Source organism: Rhynchophorus ferrugineus, unplaced genomic scaffold, assembly GCF_030347505.1.
Source record: "Rhynchophorus ferrugineus isolate W39M unplaced genomic scaffold, kcgeb_rfMv2 rfM2, whole genome shotgun sequence".
In the NCBI taxonomy this organism is placed as follows: domain Eukaryota; kingdom Metazoa; phylum Arthropoda; class Insecta; order Coleoptera; family Curculionidae; genus Rhynchophorus; species Rhynchophorus ferrugineus.
This window is the reverse complement of record NW_027472581.1, coordinates 79,236,697-79,249,192: the sequence shown is the minus strand read 5'-3', so window position 1 is coordinate 79,249,192 and position 12,496 is coordinate 79,236,697. Positions and strand designations below refer to the sequence as shown.

Here is a 12,496-nt window from a genome sequence, read left to right as displayed (position 1 = left end):
GGATCTCACAAAAGTATATTATTTTTGTATTGTTTGGGATCGGCACCGACTTCAAACTGATCAGTTGGTAGTAGTTAAACTAATATTGTAAATAGATAAATAGGTTTAGGTAGGCATTAACTAAATTGGGTTATATAGTAGAGTATATAAAATATTTCTAACAAAAAAAATTAATCGATTTCTAATAATAAATAAGGATCTCACAAAAGTATATTATTTTTGTATTGTTTGGGATCGGCACCGACTTCAAACTGATCAGATGGTAGTAGTAAAACTAATATTGTAAATAGATAAATAGGTTTAGGTAGGCATTAACTAAATTGGGTTATATAGTAGAGTATATAAAATATTTCTAACAAACAAAATTAATCGATTTCTAATAATAAATAAGGATCTCACAAAAGTATATTATTTTTGTATTGTTTGGGATCGGCACCGACTTCAAACTGATCAGATGGTAGTAGTAAAACTAATATTGTAAATAGATAAATAGGTTTAGGTAGGCATTAACTAAATTGGGTTATATAGTAGAGTATATAAAATATTTCTAACAAACAAAATTAATCGATTTCTAATAATAAATAAGGATCTCACAAAAGTATATTATTTTTGTATTGTTTGGGATCGGCACCGACTTCAAACTGATCAGATGGTAGTAGTAAAACTAATATTGTAAATAGATAAATAGGTTTAGGTAGGCATTAACTAAATTGGGTTATATAGTAGAGTATATAAAATATTTCTAACAAAAAAAATTAATCGATTTCTAATAATAAATAAGGATCTCACAAAAGTATATTATTTTTGTATTGTTTGGGATCGGCACCGACTTCAAACTGATCAGATGGTAGTAGTAAAACTAATATTGTAAATAGATAAATAGGTTTAGGTAGGCATTAGCTAAATTCGGTTATATAGAAGAGTATATAAAATATTTCTAACAAAAAAAATTAATCGATTTCTAATAATAAATAAGGATCTCACAAAAGTATATTATTTTTGTATTGTTTGGGATCGGCACCGACTTCAAACTGATTAGTTGGTAGTAGTTAAACTAATATTGTAAATAGATAAATAGGTTTAGGTAGGTATTATGCTAAATTGTGTGAATATAGTAGAATATAAAGTATATGTGGTAGGTAGGTTAAATACGTTTTTTTGTTTATTTGAATTTAGTTAGTATAACAAAAGTTAGATTATTATTTATCTTTTAGTGAGATTTGCTTTTTGAAGTTCAATTTTTTGTTAAAAATATTTTATTATTACAATTATACAGTAAGTATTACAATAGAGCGCGAAATGAAAAATGCAGCTTGTATGAGGAAAAATAGCTTCAGAACCCGGGGTCCGCTACATAGTCTAGGTGATGGATGGTAAGTTATGATTTCTTATGATATATATAAAGCCTTATGTATATTTGTCACTATTTCTTTTACATTATTTCCAAACAAAATATTGAAATTTTGAATATTTGTTCACAGATCGTTACGTAGGCAGTCGACCAATCAAATTTGGTTATTTTAACCAAGATATACCAAGCAAACTATATTCGCATAAGGTATTTACTGCTTTATCTGGAACATATCACACAATTACTTAATAATAACAAAAATAAATACAATAAACTGACAAAGCAACATTTATTGGAGGAAATATTTGATACTTATTTAATATACAATTATAATAATATATTGTTATGATAAATACAACAGTTAACTACAATTAAGTATTATCTTTGGTATCGACAAAATAATTTAATTTTTGTTTGAATTTTAGATTATCGTAAAGGCTCACGAGAGAATGAAACCGTCTGAAATATTTAACACTAATAATGTCGTAATCACAATTTTTCCCAATACTATTAGTTAAGTGTTTAATGATCATAATTAAAATGAAGGAATCATTGTTTCTTGAACTTCTTCAAGATTGGATAGATGTTGTCGAACGCCTCATTTATCTCATGTCGCCTTTTAGCACCAGTTAACACCACTTTACGCGAGAAGAATACCAATAATACGATCCGAGGTTTCACCATACGGTAAATTAGTCCAGGGAATAGTTCCGGCTCGTAGGAACTGAAAGAGCCGTGCTTTAAGGCCAGACCTTCCAATCTGATCTGAAAATTGACATCGCTACTTCCTACCATATTCTGTAACAGAAACACATTGTAAAGTTTTATTTTCAATAATAAGTTTTAGTTAGAAAGAAAATTTTATTATTTCTTTAAAATTCTCTATCAAGAAAAGCCTTTGATGTTATTATTGTCTACAATATTCACCTGTATTTTAAAATCCAAGAATTTGGCGGGAAATCCGAGTTTCTGTATTATACGGGCAAATTTTCTCCCCGAGAGCCTTGCGTCTTCTTCGCTCTTTGCACCTGTGCAGACCATCTTCCCTGAGCTAAATATTAGGGCTGTAGTTCTTGGTTCCTTTATTCGCATTATCACAGCAGGGAACCGTTGTGGATTGTATTCCGCGTTTCTGGCATGTAATGCTATTTTCTTCAGGTCGAGTTTGCAGTCCAAGTTTACAGTTGATACGATGTTCCTAGAAAAAAGAAAATTAGAAATGTTACCTATGAACTTTATGAGGTAATTTGCACATACTGTAATTGAGGTTCAATTCCAGGGTCTACTGAATGAGGTGTCATGGGGGTCATAGGGGATGATATTGTAGGGACCTCTATAGTAGGTGTAGTACCACCGGCTTCTGATCCTCCTAAGTTTACCATTGGTGATATTATAGTATGTTGCTGTAATAATAAAAATTTATACATATGTATAATTTAATAAGATTGCTTTTGTATCTTGTAATAATAATCATAATATATGAACGATTTAACAAAATACAGAAGCCCATTTTCATAACGTAGCTATATATTTAGTTTACTCACTGGTGTCTGTGGCGTCATTACACTATGTATTTTCGAAATAGGTAAGGCAAAGTCTGTGACATATTTTGTGTAAGGCAATGACATACTATTGTCCATTCCTAAACCTAAAGTCGGTGTTAGACCTCCTCTTGGTGCTGGTGATGTTATTTGACTAGAAACAGGCTGTATCTGCGACTGCTGTTGCAAAGCACTTGGTAAAATTTGCTGATCTTCTTCTGGTTGATATAAAGGCGCACCTAAAAAGTATTGTAAATGATAGTTTAATTTAATAATACTTATTATTTGATCTAGATTATAATATTTTTAATTTTAAATAATACTTACCAAGACTAGGCATTCTAAAGCAAGGGCTAAGAAACAACTCATCCATTATGATATATGAATTTATATTATTTAATTCTAAAAATCTTTACACACTCTAAATTCACTTAAAAATATAAGTTTATATATTTATCTTCATCAGGCAGATTCTAGAAAATGAATGATTATAATTCGTTCGTTGGGGGCAATATATATATAGGTATAGGTTCCTCCTACCCCCTCCTCCTCCTCCTCCTGCTCCTCCTCCTACACCCTCCGATTTCTACGTCCAATAGTAAGCTTTAGGCCTAGTTAGGGATATCGGTAAAATATTTATAATAATTAAAAAATTTTAATAAATAATAAAAAAAAATTTTTAAAGAAATATAAAAATATACTTTACCGATATTTAAAAAAAATTAAAGTAATTCTTGAATATTATAAAAAAAAATTGTTTATATTTAGTAAACTTTTAAAATTGGTGTTGAATTTTAAAATTTACTTGAGAATACATTAAAAATCATAGTGATCCAGAGATTCGGGTACTTTCGCCACTACTTATATATTGTCGGTGCTCTATACTCCGGGCAAGCTGAAATACTATACCGTTAGGCTATTTACTCTATGGACGTAATTTATTTTAAAATAACAATTATTAAAAATATTTATAAAATAAAAATTTATAAATAAAAATAATTATAGAGTAGGTACATTTTTTACTATTTGGTACAATATATAGTTCTTGCCTTTAGATTTGGTAACTCAGCAGAGTACTATTCAAAGAAAATGGCGATAAACGGTACTGCTTTGATTTAATGTTGGATTTTTATTTATTTAACTATTAAAGCGTTTGATATGGCATTTTACAAAGTTCCTTTTTTCAAAAAAAATCGATTTTTCAGAAAACAATGAATTCAGCAGTAATTCATTTATTATGTAAGACCACGAAGATTTTAAAAATATTCGTTCACCTTTACTTAGTCTTCCCATTGTAATACTTAATAAAGTATTAACTGCATAATTTATTGAGTAAATATCTAACTCTAAAAAGAGAAGAATATTTTTTTATAAAATAAGTAAAGAACAGGCGAGTTCAGGTAAGCACAAGGGTATTCCTTATTTAATTTATAAATTCAGTTCAATTTTTTTGCATTTCTTTAAAGTCAGCAATAATTAATTTATTGGGTAAGACGACAAAAATTTTAAGTATATTAAACAGTGACGGAGCGGGTTGCTTTACTCTTACTTTTTGTTGCGTAGCAAAAATTGTATGGGAATAAATATAGTAGAGTATATAAAGTATTTCTAACAAAAAATTTTTAACCGACCTCAAAAATAAATAAAGATCTCACAAAAGTTAAAAAATAATCAAATTTAGATATTAAACACAAAAAAGCTTTTAAGATGAATCATGTTCATAACATTTGTTGTAGTAACTAAAGAAAAATAAACAGAAAATTTATTTAACCTATTTACTACATGTATTTTATGTTCTAATAAATACACACTTCTTAGCTTATTACCTACCTGAACCGATTTATCTATTTACAATATTATTTTAACTAACTTAATAATCACTCTGAAGTCGGTGCCAAGCAACAAATTATTTTTGATCTTTTCATAATATATTTTAGTGTATATGTCACAAAAGTATATTATTTTTTATTGTTTGGGATCGGCACCGACTTCAAACTGATCAGTTGGTAGTAGTAAAACTAATATTGTATATAGATAAATAGGTTTAGGTAGGCATTAGCTAAATTGGGTTATATAGTAGAGTATATAAAATATTTCTAACAAAAAAAATTAATCGATTTCTAATAATAAATAAGGGTCTCACAAAAGTATAGTATTTTTGTATTGTTTGGGATCGGCACCGACTTCAAACTGATCAGTTGGTAGTAGTTAAACTAATATTGTAAATAGATAAATAGGTTTAGGCAGGCATTAGCTAAATTAGGTTATATAGTAGAGTATATAAAGTATTCCTAACAAAAAAAATTAATCGATTTCAAATAACAAATAAGGATCTCACAAAAGTATATTATTTTTGTATTGTTTGGGATCGGGACCTACTTCAAACTGATCAGTTGGTAGTAGTAAAACTAATATTGTATATAGATAAATAGGTTTAGGTAGGCATTAGCTAAATTGGGTTATATAGTAGAGTATATAAAATATTTCTAACAAAAAAAATTAATCGATTTCTAATAATAAATAAGGGTCTCACAAAAGTATAGTATTTTTGTATTGTTTGGGATCGGCACCGACTTCAAACTGATCAGTTGGTAGTAGTTAAACTAATATTGTAAATAGATAAATAGGTTTAGGTAGGCATTAGCTAAATTAGGTTATATAGTAGAGTATATAAAGTATTTCTAACAAAAAAAATTAATCGATTTCTAATAACAAATAAGGATCTCACAAAAGTATATTATTTTTGTATTGTTTGGGATCGGGACCTACTTCAAACTGATCAGTTGGTAGTAGTAAAACTAATATTGTAAATAGATAAATAGGTTTAGGTAGGCATTAACTAAATTGGGTTATATAGTAGAGTATATAAAATATTTCTAACAAAAAAAATTAATCGATTTCTAATAATAAATAAGGGTCTCACAAAAGTATAGTATTTTTGTATTGTTTGGGATCGGCACCGACTTCAAACTGATCAGTTGGTAGTAGTTAAACTAATATTGTAAATAGATAAATAGGTTTAGGTAGGCATTAGCTAAATTAGGTTATATAGTAGAGTATATAAAGTATTTCTAACAAAAAAAATTAATCGATTTCTAATAACAAATAAGGATCTCACAAAAGTATATTATTTTTGTATTGTTTGGGATCGGGACCTACTTCAAACTGATCAGTTGGTAGTAGTAAAACTAATATTGTATATAGATAAATAGGTTTAGGTAGGCATTAGCTAAATTGGGTTATATAGTAGAGTATATAAAATATTTCTAACAAAAAAAATTAATCGATTTCTAATAATAAATAAGGATCTCACAAAAGTATATTATTTTTGTATTGTTTGGGATCGGCACCGACTTCAAACTGATCAGTTGGTAGTAGTAAAACTAATATTGTATATAGATAAATAGGTTTAGGTAGGCATTAGCTAAATTGGGTTATATAGTAGAGTATATAAAATAATTCTAACAAAAAAAATTAATCGATTTCTAATAATAAATAAGGATCTCACAAAAGTATATTATTTTTGTATTGTTTGGGATCGGCACCCACTTCAAACTGATCAGTTGGTAGTAGTAAAATTAATATTGTATATAGATAAATAGGTTTAGGTAGGCATTAGCTAAATTGGGTTATATAGTAGAGTATATAAAATATTTCTAACAAAAAAAATTAATCGATTTCTAATAACAAATAAGGATCTCACAAAAGTATATTATTTTTGTATTGTTTGGGATCGGGACCTACTTCAAACTAATCAGTTGGTAGTAGTTAAAACAATATTATAAATAGATAAATAGGTTTAGATAGGCATTAGCTAAATTGGGTTATATAATAGAGTATATAAAATATTTCTAACAAAAAAATTAATCGATTTCTAATAATAAATAAGGATCTCACAAAAGTATATTATTTTTGTATTGTTTGGGATCGGCACCGACTTCAAACTGATCAGTTGGTAGTAGTAAAACTAATATTGTATATAGATAAATAGGTTTAGGTAGGCATTAGCTAAATTAGGTTATATAGTAGAGTATATAAAGTATTTCTAACAAAAAAAATTAACCGATTTCTAATAATAAATAAGGATCTCACAAAAGTATATTATTTTTGTATTGTTTGGGATCGGCACCGACTTCAAACTGATCAGTTGGTAGTAGTAAAACTAATATTGTATATAGATAAATAGGTTTAGGTAGGCATTAGCTAAATTAGGTTATATAGTAGAGTATATAAAGTATTTCTAACAAAAAAATTAATCGATTTCTAATAATAAATAAGGATCTCACAAAAGTATATTCTTTTTGTATTGTTTGGGATCGGGACCGACTTCAAACTGATCAGTTGGTAGTAGTTAAAACAATATTATAAATAGATAAATAGGTTTAGGTAGGTATTATGCTAAATTGTGTGAATATAGTAGAATATAAAGTATATGTGGTAGGTAGGTTAAATACGTTTTTTTGTTTATTTGAATTTAGTTAGTATAACAAAAGTTAGATTATTATTTATCTTTTAGTGAGATTTGCTTTTTGAAGTTCAATTTTTTGTTAAAAATATTTTATTATTACAATTATACAGTAAGTATTACAATAGAGCGCGAAATGAAAAATGCAGCTTGTATGAGGAAAAATAGCTTCAGAACCCGGGGTCCGCTACATAGTCTAGGTGATGGATGGTAAGTTATGATTTCTTATGATATATATAAAGCCTTATGTATATTTGTCACTATTTCTTTTACATTATTTCCAAACAAAATATTGAAATTTTGAATATTTGTTCACAGATCGTTACGTAGACAGTCGACCAATCAAATTTGGTTATTTTAACCAAGATATACCAAGCAAACTATATTCGCATAAGGTATTTACTGCTTTATTTGGAACATATCACACAATTACTTAATAATAACAAAAATAAATACAATAAACTGACAAAGCAACATTTATTGGATGGAAATATTTGATACTTATTTAATATACAATTATAATAATATATTGTTATGATAAATACAACAGTTAACTACAATTAAGTATTATCTTTGGTATCGACAAAATAATTTAATTTTTGTTTGAATTTTAGATTATCGTAAAGGCTCACGAGAGAATGAAACCGTCTGAAATATTTAACACTAATAATGTCGTAATCACAATTTTTCCCAATACTATTAGTTAAGTGTTTAATGATCATAATTAAAATGAATGAATCATTGTTTCTTGAACTTCTTCAAGATTGGATAGATGTTGTCGAACGCCTCATTTATCTCATGTCGCCTTTTAGCACCAGTTAACACCACTTTACCCGAGAGGAATACCAATAATACGATCCGAGGTTTCACCATACGGTAAATTAGTCCAGGGAATAGTTCCGGCTCGTAGGAACTGAAAGAGCCGTGCTTTAAGGCCAGACCTTCCAATCTGATCTGAAAATTGACATCGCTACTTCCTACCATATTCTGTAACAGAAACACATTGTAAAGTTTTATTTTCAATAATAAGTTTTAGTTAGAAAGAAAATTTTATTATTTCTTTAAAATTCTCTATCAAGAAAAGCCTTTGATGTTATTATTGTCTACAATATTCACCTGTATTTTAAAATCCAAGAATTTGGCGGGAAATCCGAGTTTCTGTATTATACGGGCAAATTTTCTCCCCGAGAGCCTTGCGTCTTCTTCGCTCTTTGCACCTGTGCATACCATCTTCCCTGAGCTAAATATTAGGGCTGTAGTTCTTGGTTCCTTTATTCGCATTATCACAGCAGGGAACCGTTGTGGATTGTATTCCGTGTTTCTGGCATGTAATGCTATTTTCTTCAGGTCGAGTTTGCAGTCCAAGTTTACAGTTGATACGATGTTCCTAGAAAAAAGAAAATTAGAAATGTTACCTATGAACTTTATGAGGTAATTTGCACATACTGTAATTGAGGTTCAATTCCAGGGTCTACTGAATGAGGTGTCATGGGGGTCATAGGGGATGATATTGTAGGGACCTCTATAGTAGGTGTAGTACCACCGGCTTCTGATCCTCCTAAGTTTACCATTGGTGTCATTATAGTATGTTGCTGTAATAATAAAAATTTATATATATGTATAATTTAATAAGATTGCTTTGGTATCTTGTAATAATAATCATAATATATGAACGATTTAACAAAATACAGAAGCCCATTTTCATAACGTAGCTATATATTTAGTTTACTCACTGGTGTCTGTGGCGTCATTACACTATGTATTTTCGAAATAGGTAAGGCAAAGTCTGTGACATATTTTGTGTAAGGCAATGACATACTATTGTCCATTCCTAAACCTAAAGTCGGTGTTAGACCTCCTCTTGGTGCTGGTGATGTTATTTGACTAGAAACAGGCTGTATCTGCGACTGCTGTTGCAAAGCACTTGGTAAAATTTGCTGATCTTCTTCTGGTTGATATAAAGGCGTACCTAAAAAGTATTGTAAATGATAGTTTAATTTAATAATACTTATTATTTGATCTAGATTATAATATTTTTAATTTTAAATAATACTTACCAAGACTGGGCATTCTAAAGCCAGGGCTAAGAAACAACTCATCCATTATGATATATGAATGTATATTATTTAATTCTAAAAATCTTTACACACACTAAATTCACTTAAAAATATAAGTTTATATATTTATCTTCATCAGGCAGATTCTAGAAAATGAATGATTATAATTCGTTCGTTCGGGGCAATATATATATAGGTATAGGTTCCTCCTACCCCCTCCTCCTCCTCCTCCTGCTCCTCCTCCTACACCCTCCGATTTCTACGTCCAATAGTAAGCTTTAGGCCTAGTTAGGGATATCGGTAAAATATTTATAATAATTAAAAAATTTTAATAAATAATAAAAAAAAATTTTTAAAGATATATAAAAATATACTTTAGCGATGTTTAAAAAAAATTAAAGTAATTCTTGAATATTATAAAGAAAATTTGTTTATATTTAGTAAACTTTTAAAATTGGTGTTGAATTTTAAAATTTACTTGAGAATACATTAAAAATCATAGTGATCCAGAGATTCCGGTACTTTCGCCACTACTTATATATTGTCGGCGCTCTATACTCCGGGCAAGCTGAAATACTATACCGTTAGGCTATTTACTCTATGGACGTAATTTATTTTAAAATAACAATTATTAAAAATATTTATAAAATAAAAATTTATAAATAAAAACAATTATAGAGTAGGTACATTTTTTACTATTTGGTACAATATATATTTCTTGCCTTTAGATTTGGTAACTCAGCAGAGTACTATTCAAAGAAAATGGCGATAAACGGTACTGCTTTGATTTAATGTTGGATTTCTATTTATTTAACTATTAAAGCGTTTGATATGGCATTTTACAAAGTTCCTTTTTTTCAAAAAAAATCAATTTTTCAGAAAACAATGAATTCAGCAGTAATTCATTTATTATGTAAGACCACGAAGATTTTAAAAATATTCGTTCACCTTTACTTAGTCTTCCCATTGTAATACTTAATAAAGTATTAACTGCATAATTTATTGAGTAAATATCTAACTCTAAAAAGAGAAGAATATTTTTTTATAAAATAAGTAAAGAACAGGCGAGTTCAGGTAAGCAAAAAGGTATTCCTTATTTAATTTATAAGTTCAGTTCAATTTTTTTGCATTTCTTTAAAGTCAGCAATAATTAATTTATTGGGTAAGACGACAAAAATTTTAAGTATATTAAACAGTGACGGAGCGGGTTGCTTTACTCTTACTTTTTGTTTACTAGCAAAAATTGTATGGGAATATAGTAGAGTATATAAAATATTTCTAACAAAAAATTTTTAACCGACCTCAAAAATAAATAAAGATCTCACAAAAGTTAAAAAATAATCAAATTTAGATATTAAACACAAAAAAGCTTTTAAGATGAATCATGTTCATAACATTTGTTGTAGTAATTAAAGAAAAATAAACAGAAAATTTATTTAACCTATCTACTACATGTATTTTATGTTCTAATAAATACACACTTCCTAGCTTATTACCTACCTGAACCGATTTATCTATTTACAATATTATTTTAACTAACTTAATAATCACTGTGAAGTCGGTGCCAAGCAACAAATTATTTTTGATCTTTTCGTAATATATCTTAGTGTATATGTCACAAAAGTATATTATTTTTTATTGTTTGGGATCGGCACCGACTTCAAACTGATCAGTTGGTAGTAGTTAAAACATTATTATAAATAGATAAATAGGTTTAGGTAGGCATTAGCTAAATTAGGTTATATAGTAGAGTATATAAAGATTTCTAACAAAAAAAATTAATCGATTTCTAATAATAAATAAGGATCTCACAAAAGTATATTATTTTTGTATTGTTTGGGATCGGGACCGACTTCAAACTGATCAGTTGGTAGTAGTTAAAACAATATTATAAATAGATAAATAGGTTTAGATAGGCATTAGCTAAATTGGGTTATATAGTAGAGTATATAAAATATTTCTAACAAAAAAAATTAATCGATTTCTAATAATAAATAAGGATCTCACAAAAGTATATTATTTTTGTATTGTTTGGGATCGGCACCGACTTCAAACTGATCAGTTGGTAGTAGTAAAACTAATATTGTATATAGATGAATAGGTTTAGGTAGGCATTAGCTAAATTGGGTTATATAGTAGAGTATATAAAGTATTTCTAACAAAAAAAATTAATCGATTTCTAATAATAAATAGGGATCTCACAAAAGTATATTATTTTTGTATTGTTTGGGATCGGGACCGACTTCAAACTGATCAGTTGGTAGTAGTTAAACTAATATTGTAAATAGATGAATAGGTTTAGGTAGGCATTAGCTAAATTGGGTTATATAGTAGAGTATATAAAATATTTCTAACAAAAAAAATTAATCGATTTCTAATAATAAATAAGGATCTCACAAAAGTATATTATTTTTGTATTGTTTGGGATCGGCACCGACTTCAAACTGATCAGTTGGTAGTAGTAAAACTAATATTGTATATAGATGAATAGGTTTAGGTAGGCATTAGCTAAATTGGGTTATATAGTAGAGTATATAAAGTATTTCTAACAAAAAAAATTAATCGATTTCTAATAATAAATAGGGATCTCACAAAAGTATATTATTTTTGTATTGTTTGGGATCGGGACCGACTTCAAACTGATCAGTTGGTAGTAGTTAAAACAATATTATAAATAGATAAATAGGTTTAGATAGGCATTAGCTAAATTGGGTTATATAGTAGAGTATATAAAATATTTCTAACAAAAAAAATTAATCGATTTCTAATAATAAATAAGGATCTCACAAAAGTATATTATTTTTGTATTGTTTGGGATCGGCACCGACTTCAAACTGATCAGTTGGTAGTAGTAAAACTAATATTGTATATAGATGAATAGGTTTAGGTAGGCATTAGCTAAATTGGGTTATATAGTAGAGTATATAAAGTATTTCTAACAAAAAAAATTAATCGATTTCTAATAATAAATAGGGATCTCACAAAAGTATATTATTTTTGTATTGTTTGGGATCGGGACCGACTTCAAACTGATCAGTTGGTAGTAGTTAAACTAATATTGTAAATAGATAAATAGGTTTAG

At 28.1% G+C, this 12,496-nt stretch overlaps 2 protein-coding genes across 2 annotated transcripts; both read right to left on the bottom strand.

The window, feature by feature from the left end:
* Window positions 1-1,771: 1,771 nt before the first annotated feature.
* On the bottom strand, window positions 1,772-2,748 carry LOC143191869 (TATA-box-binding protein-like). The gene is made up of 3 exons (XM_076397309.1): window positions 2,609-2,748; window positions 2,279-2,549; window positions 1,772-2,149 (listed from the first exon to the last, which is right to left on the bottom strand). The coding sequence occupies exons 1-3, from the start codon at window positions 2,731-2,733 to the stop codon at window positions 1,901-1,903; spliced, it is 645 nt and encodes a 214-aa protein (XP_076253424.1). The 5' UTR covers window positions 2,734-2,748; the 3' UTR covers window positions 1,772-1,900.
* A 5,078-nt stretch (window positions 2,749-7,826) lies between these two features.
* Window positions 7,827-9,549, bottom strand: LOC143190593 (uncharacterized). The gene is made up of 5 exons (XM_076394997.1): window positions 9,415-9,549; window positions 9,091-9,326; window positions 8,804-8,949; window positions 8,474-8,744; window positions 7,827-8,344 (listed from the first exon to the last, which is right to left on the bottom strand). The coding sequence occupies exons 1-5, from the start codon at window positions 9,458-9,460 to the stop codon at window positions 8,096-8,098; spliced, it is 948 nt and encodes a 315-aa protein (XP_076251112.1). The 5' UTR covers window positions 9,461-9,549; the 3' UTR covers window positions 7,827-8,095.
* Between the last annotated feature and the right edge of the window lie 2,947 nt (window positions 9,550-12,496).

Coding starts and splice junctions, on each gene's coding strand:
- LOC143191869 (XM_076397309.1), bottom strand. CDS start 2,733: ATGGTAAACTTAGGAGGATCAGAAGCCGGTGGTACTACACCTACTATA. Junction 2,550..2,608: donor GGAATTGAACCTCAATTACA/GTATGTGCAAAT, acceptor TCTTTTTTCTAG/GAACATCGTATCAACTGTAA. Junction 2,150..2,278: donor TCTTGGATTTTAAAATACAG/GTGAATATTGTA, acceptor TTTCTGTTACAG/AATATGGTAGGAAGTAGCGA.
- LOC143190593 (XM_076394997.1), bottom strand. CDS start 9,460: ATGGATGAGTTGTTTCTTAGCCCTGGCTTTAGAATGCCCAGTCTTG. Junction 9,327..9,414: donor CTTTAGAATGCCCAGTCTTG/GTAAGTATTATT, acceptor AATACTTTTTAG/GTACGCCTTTATATCAACCA. Junction 8,345..8,473: donor TCTTGGATTTTAAAATACAG/GTGAATATTGTA, acceptor TTTCTGTTACAG/AATATGGTAGGAAGTAGCGA.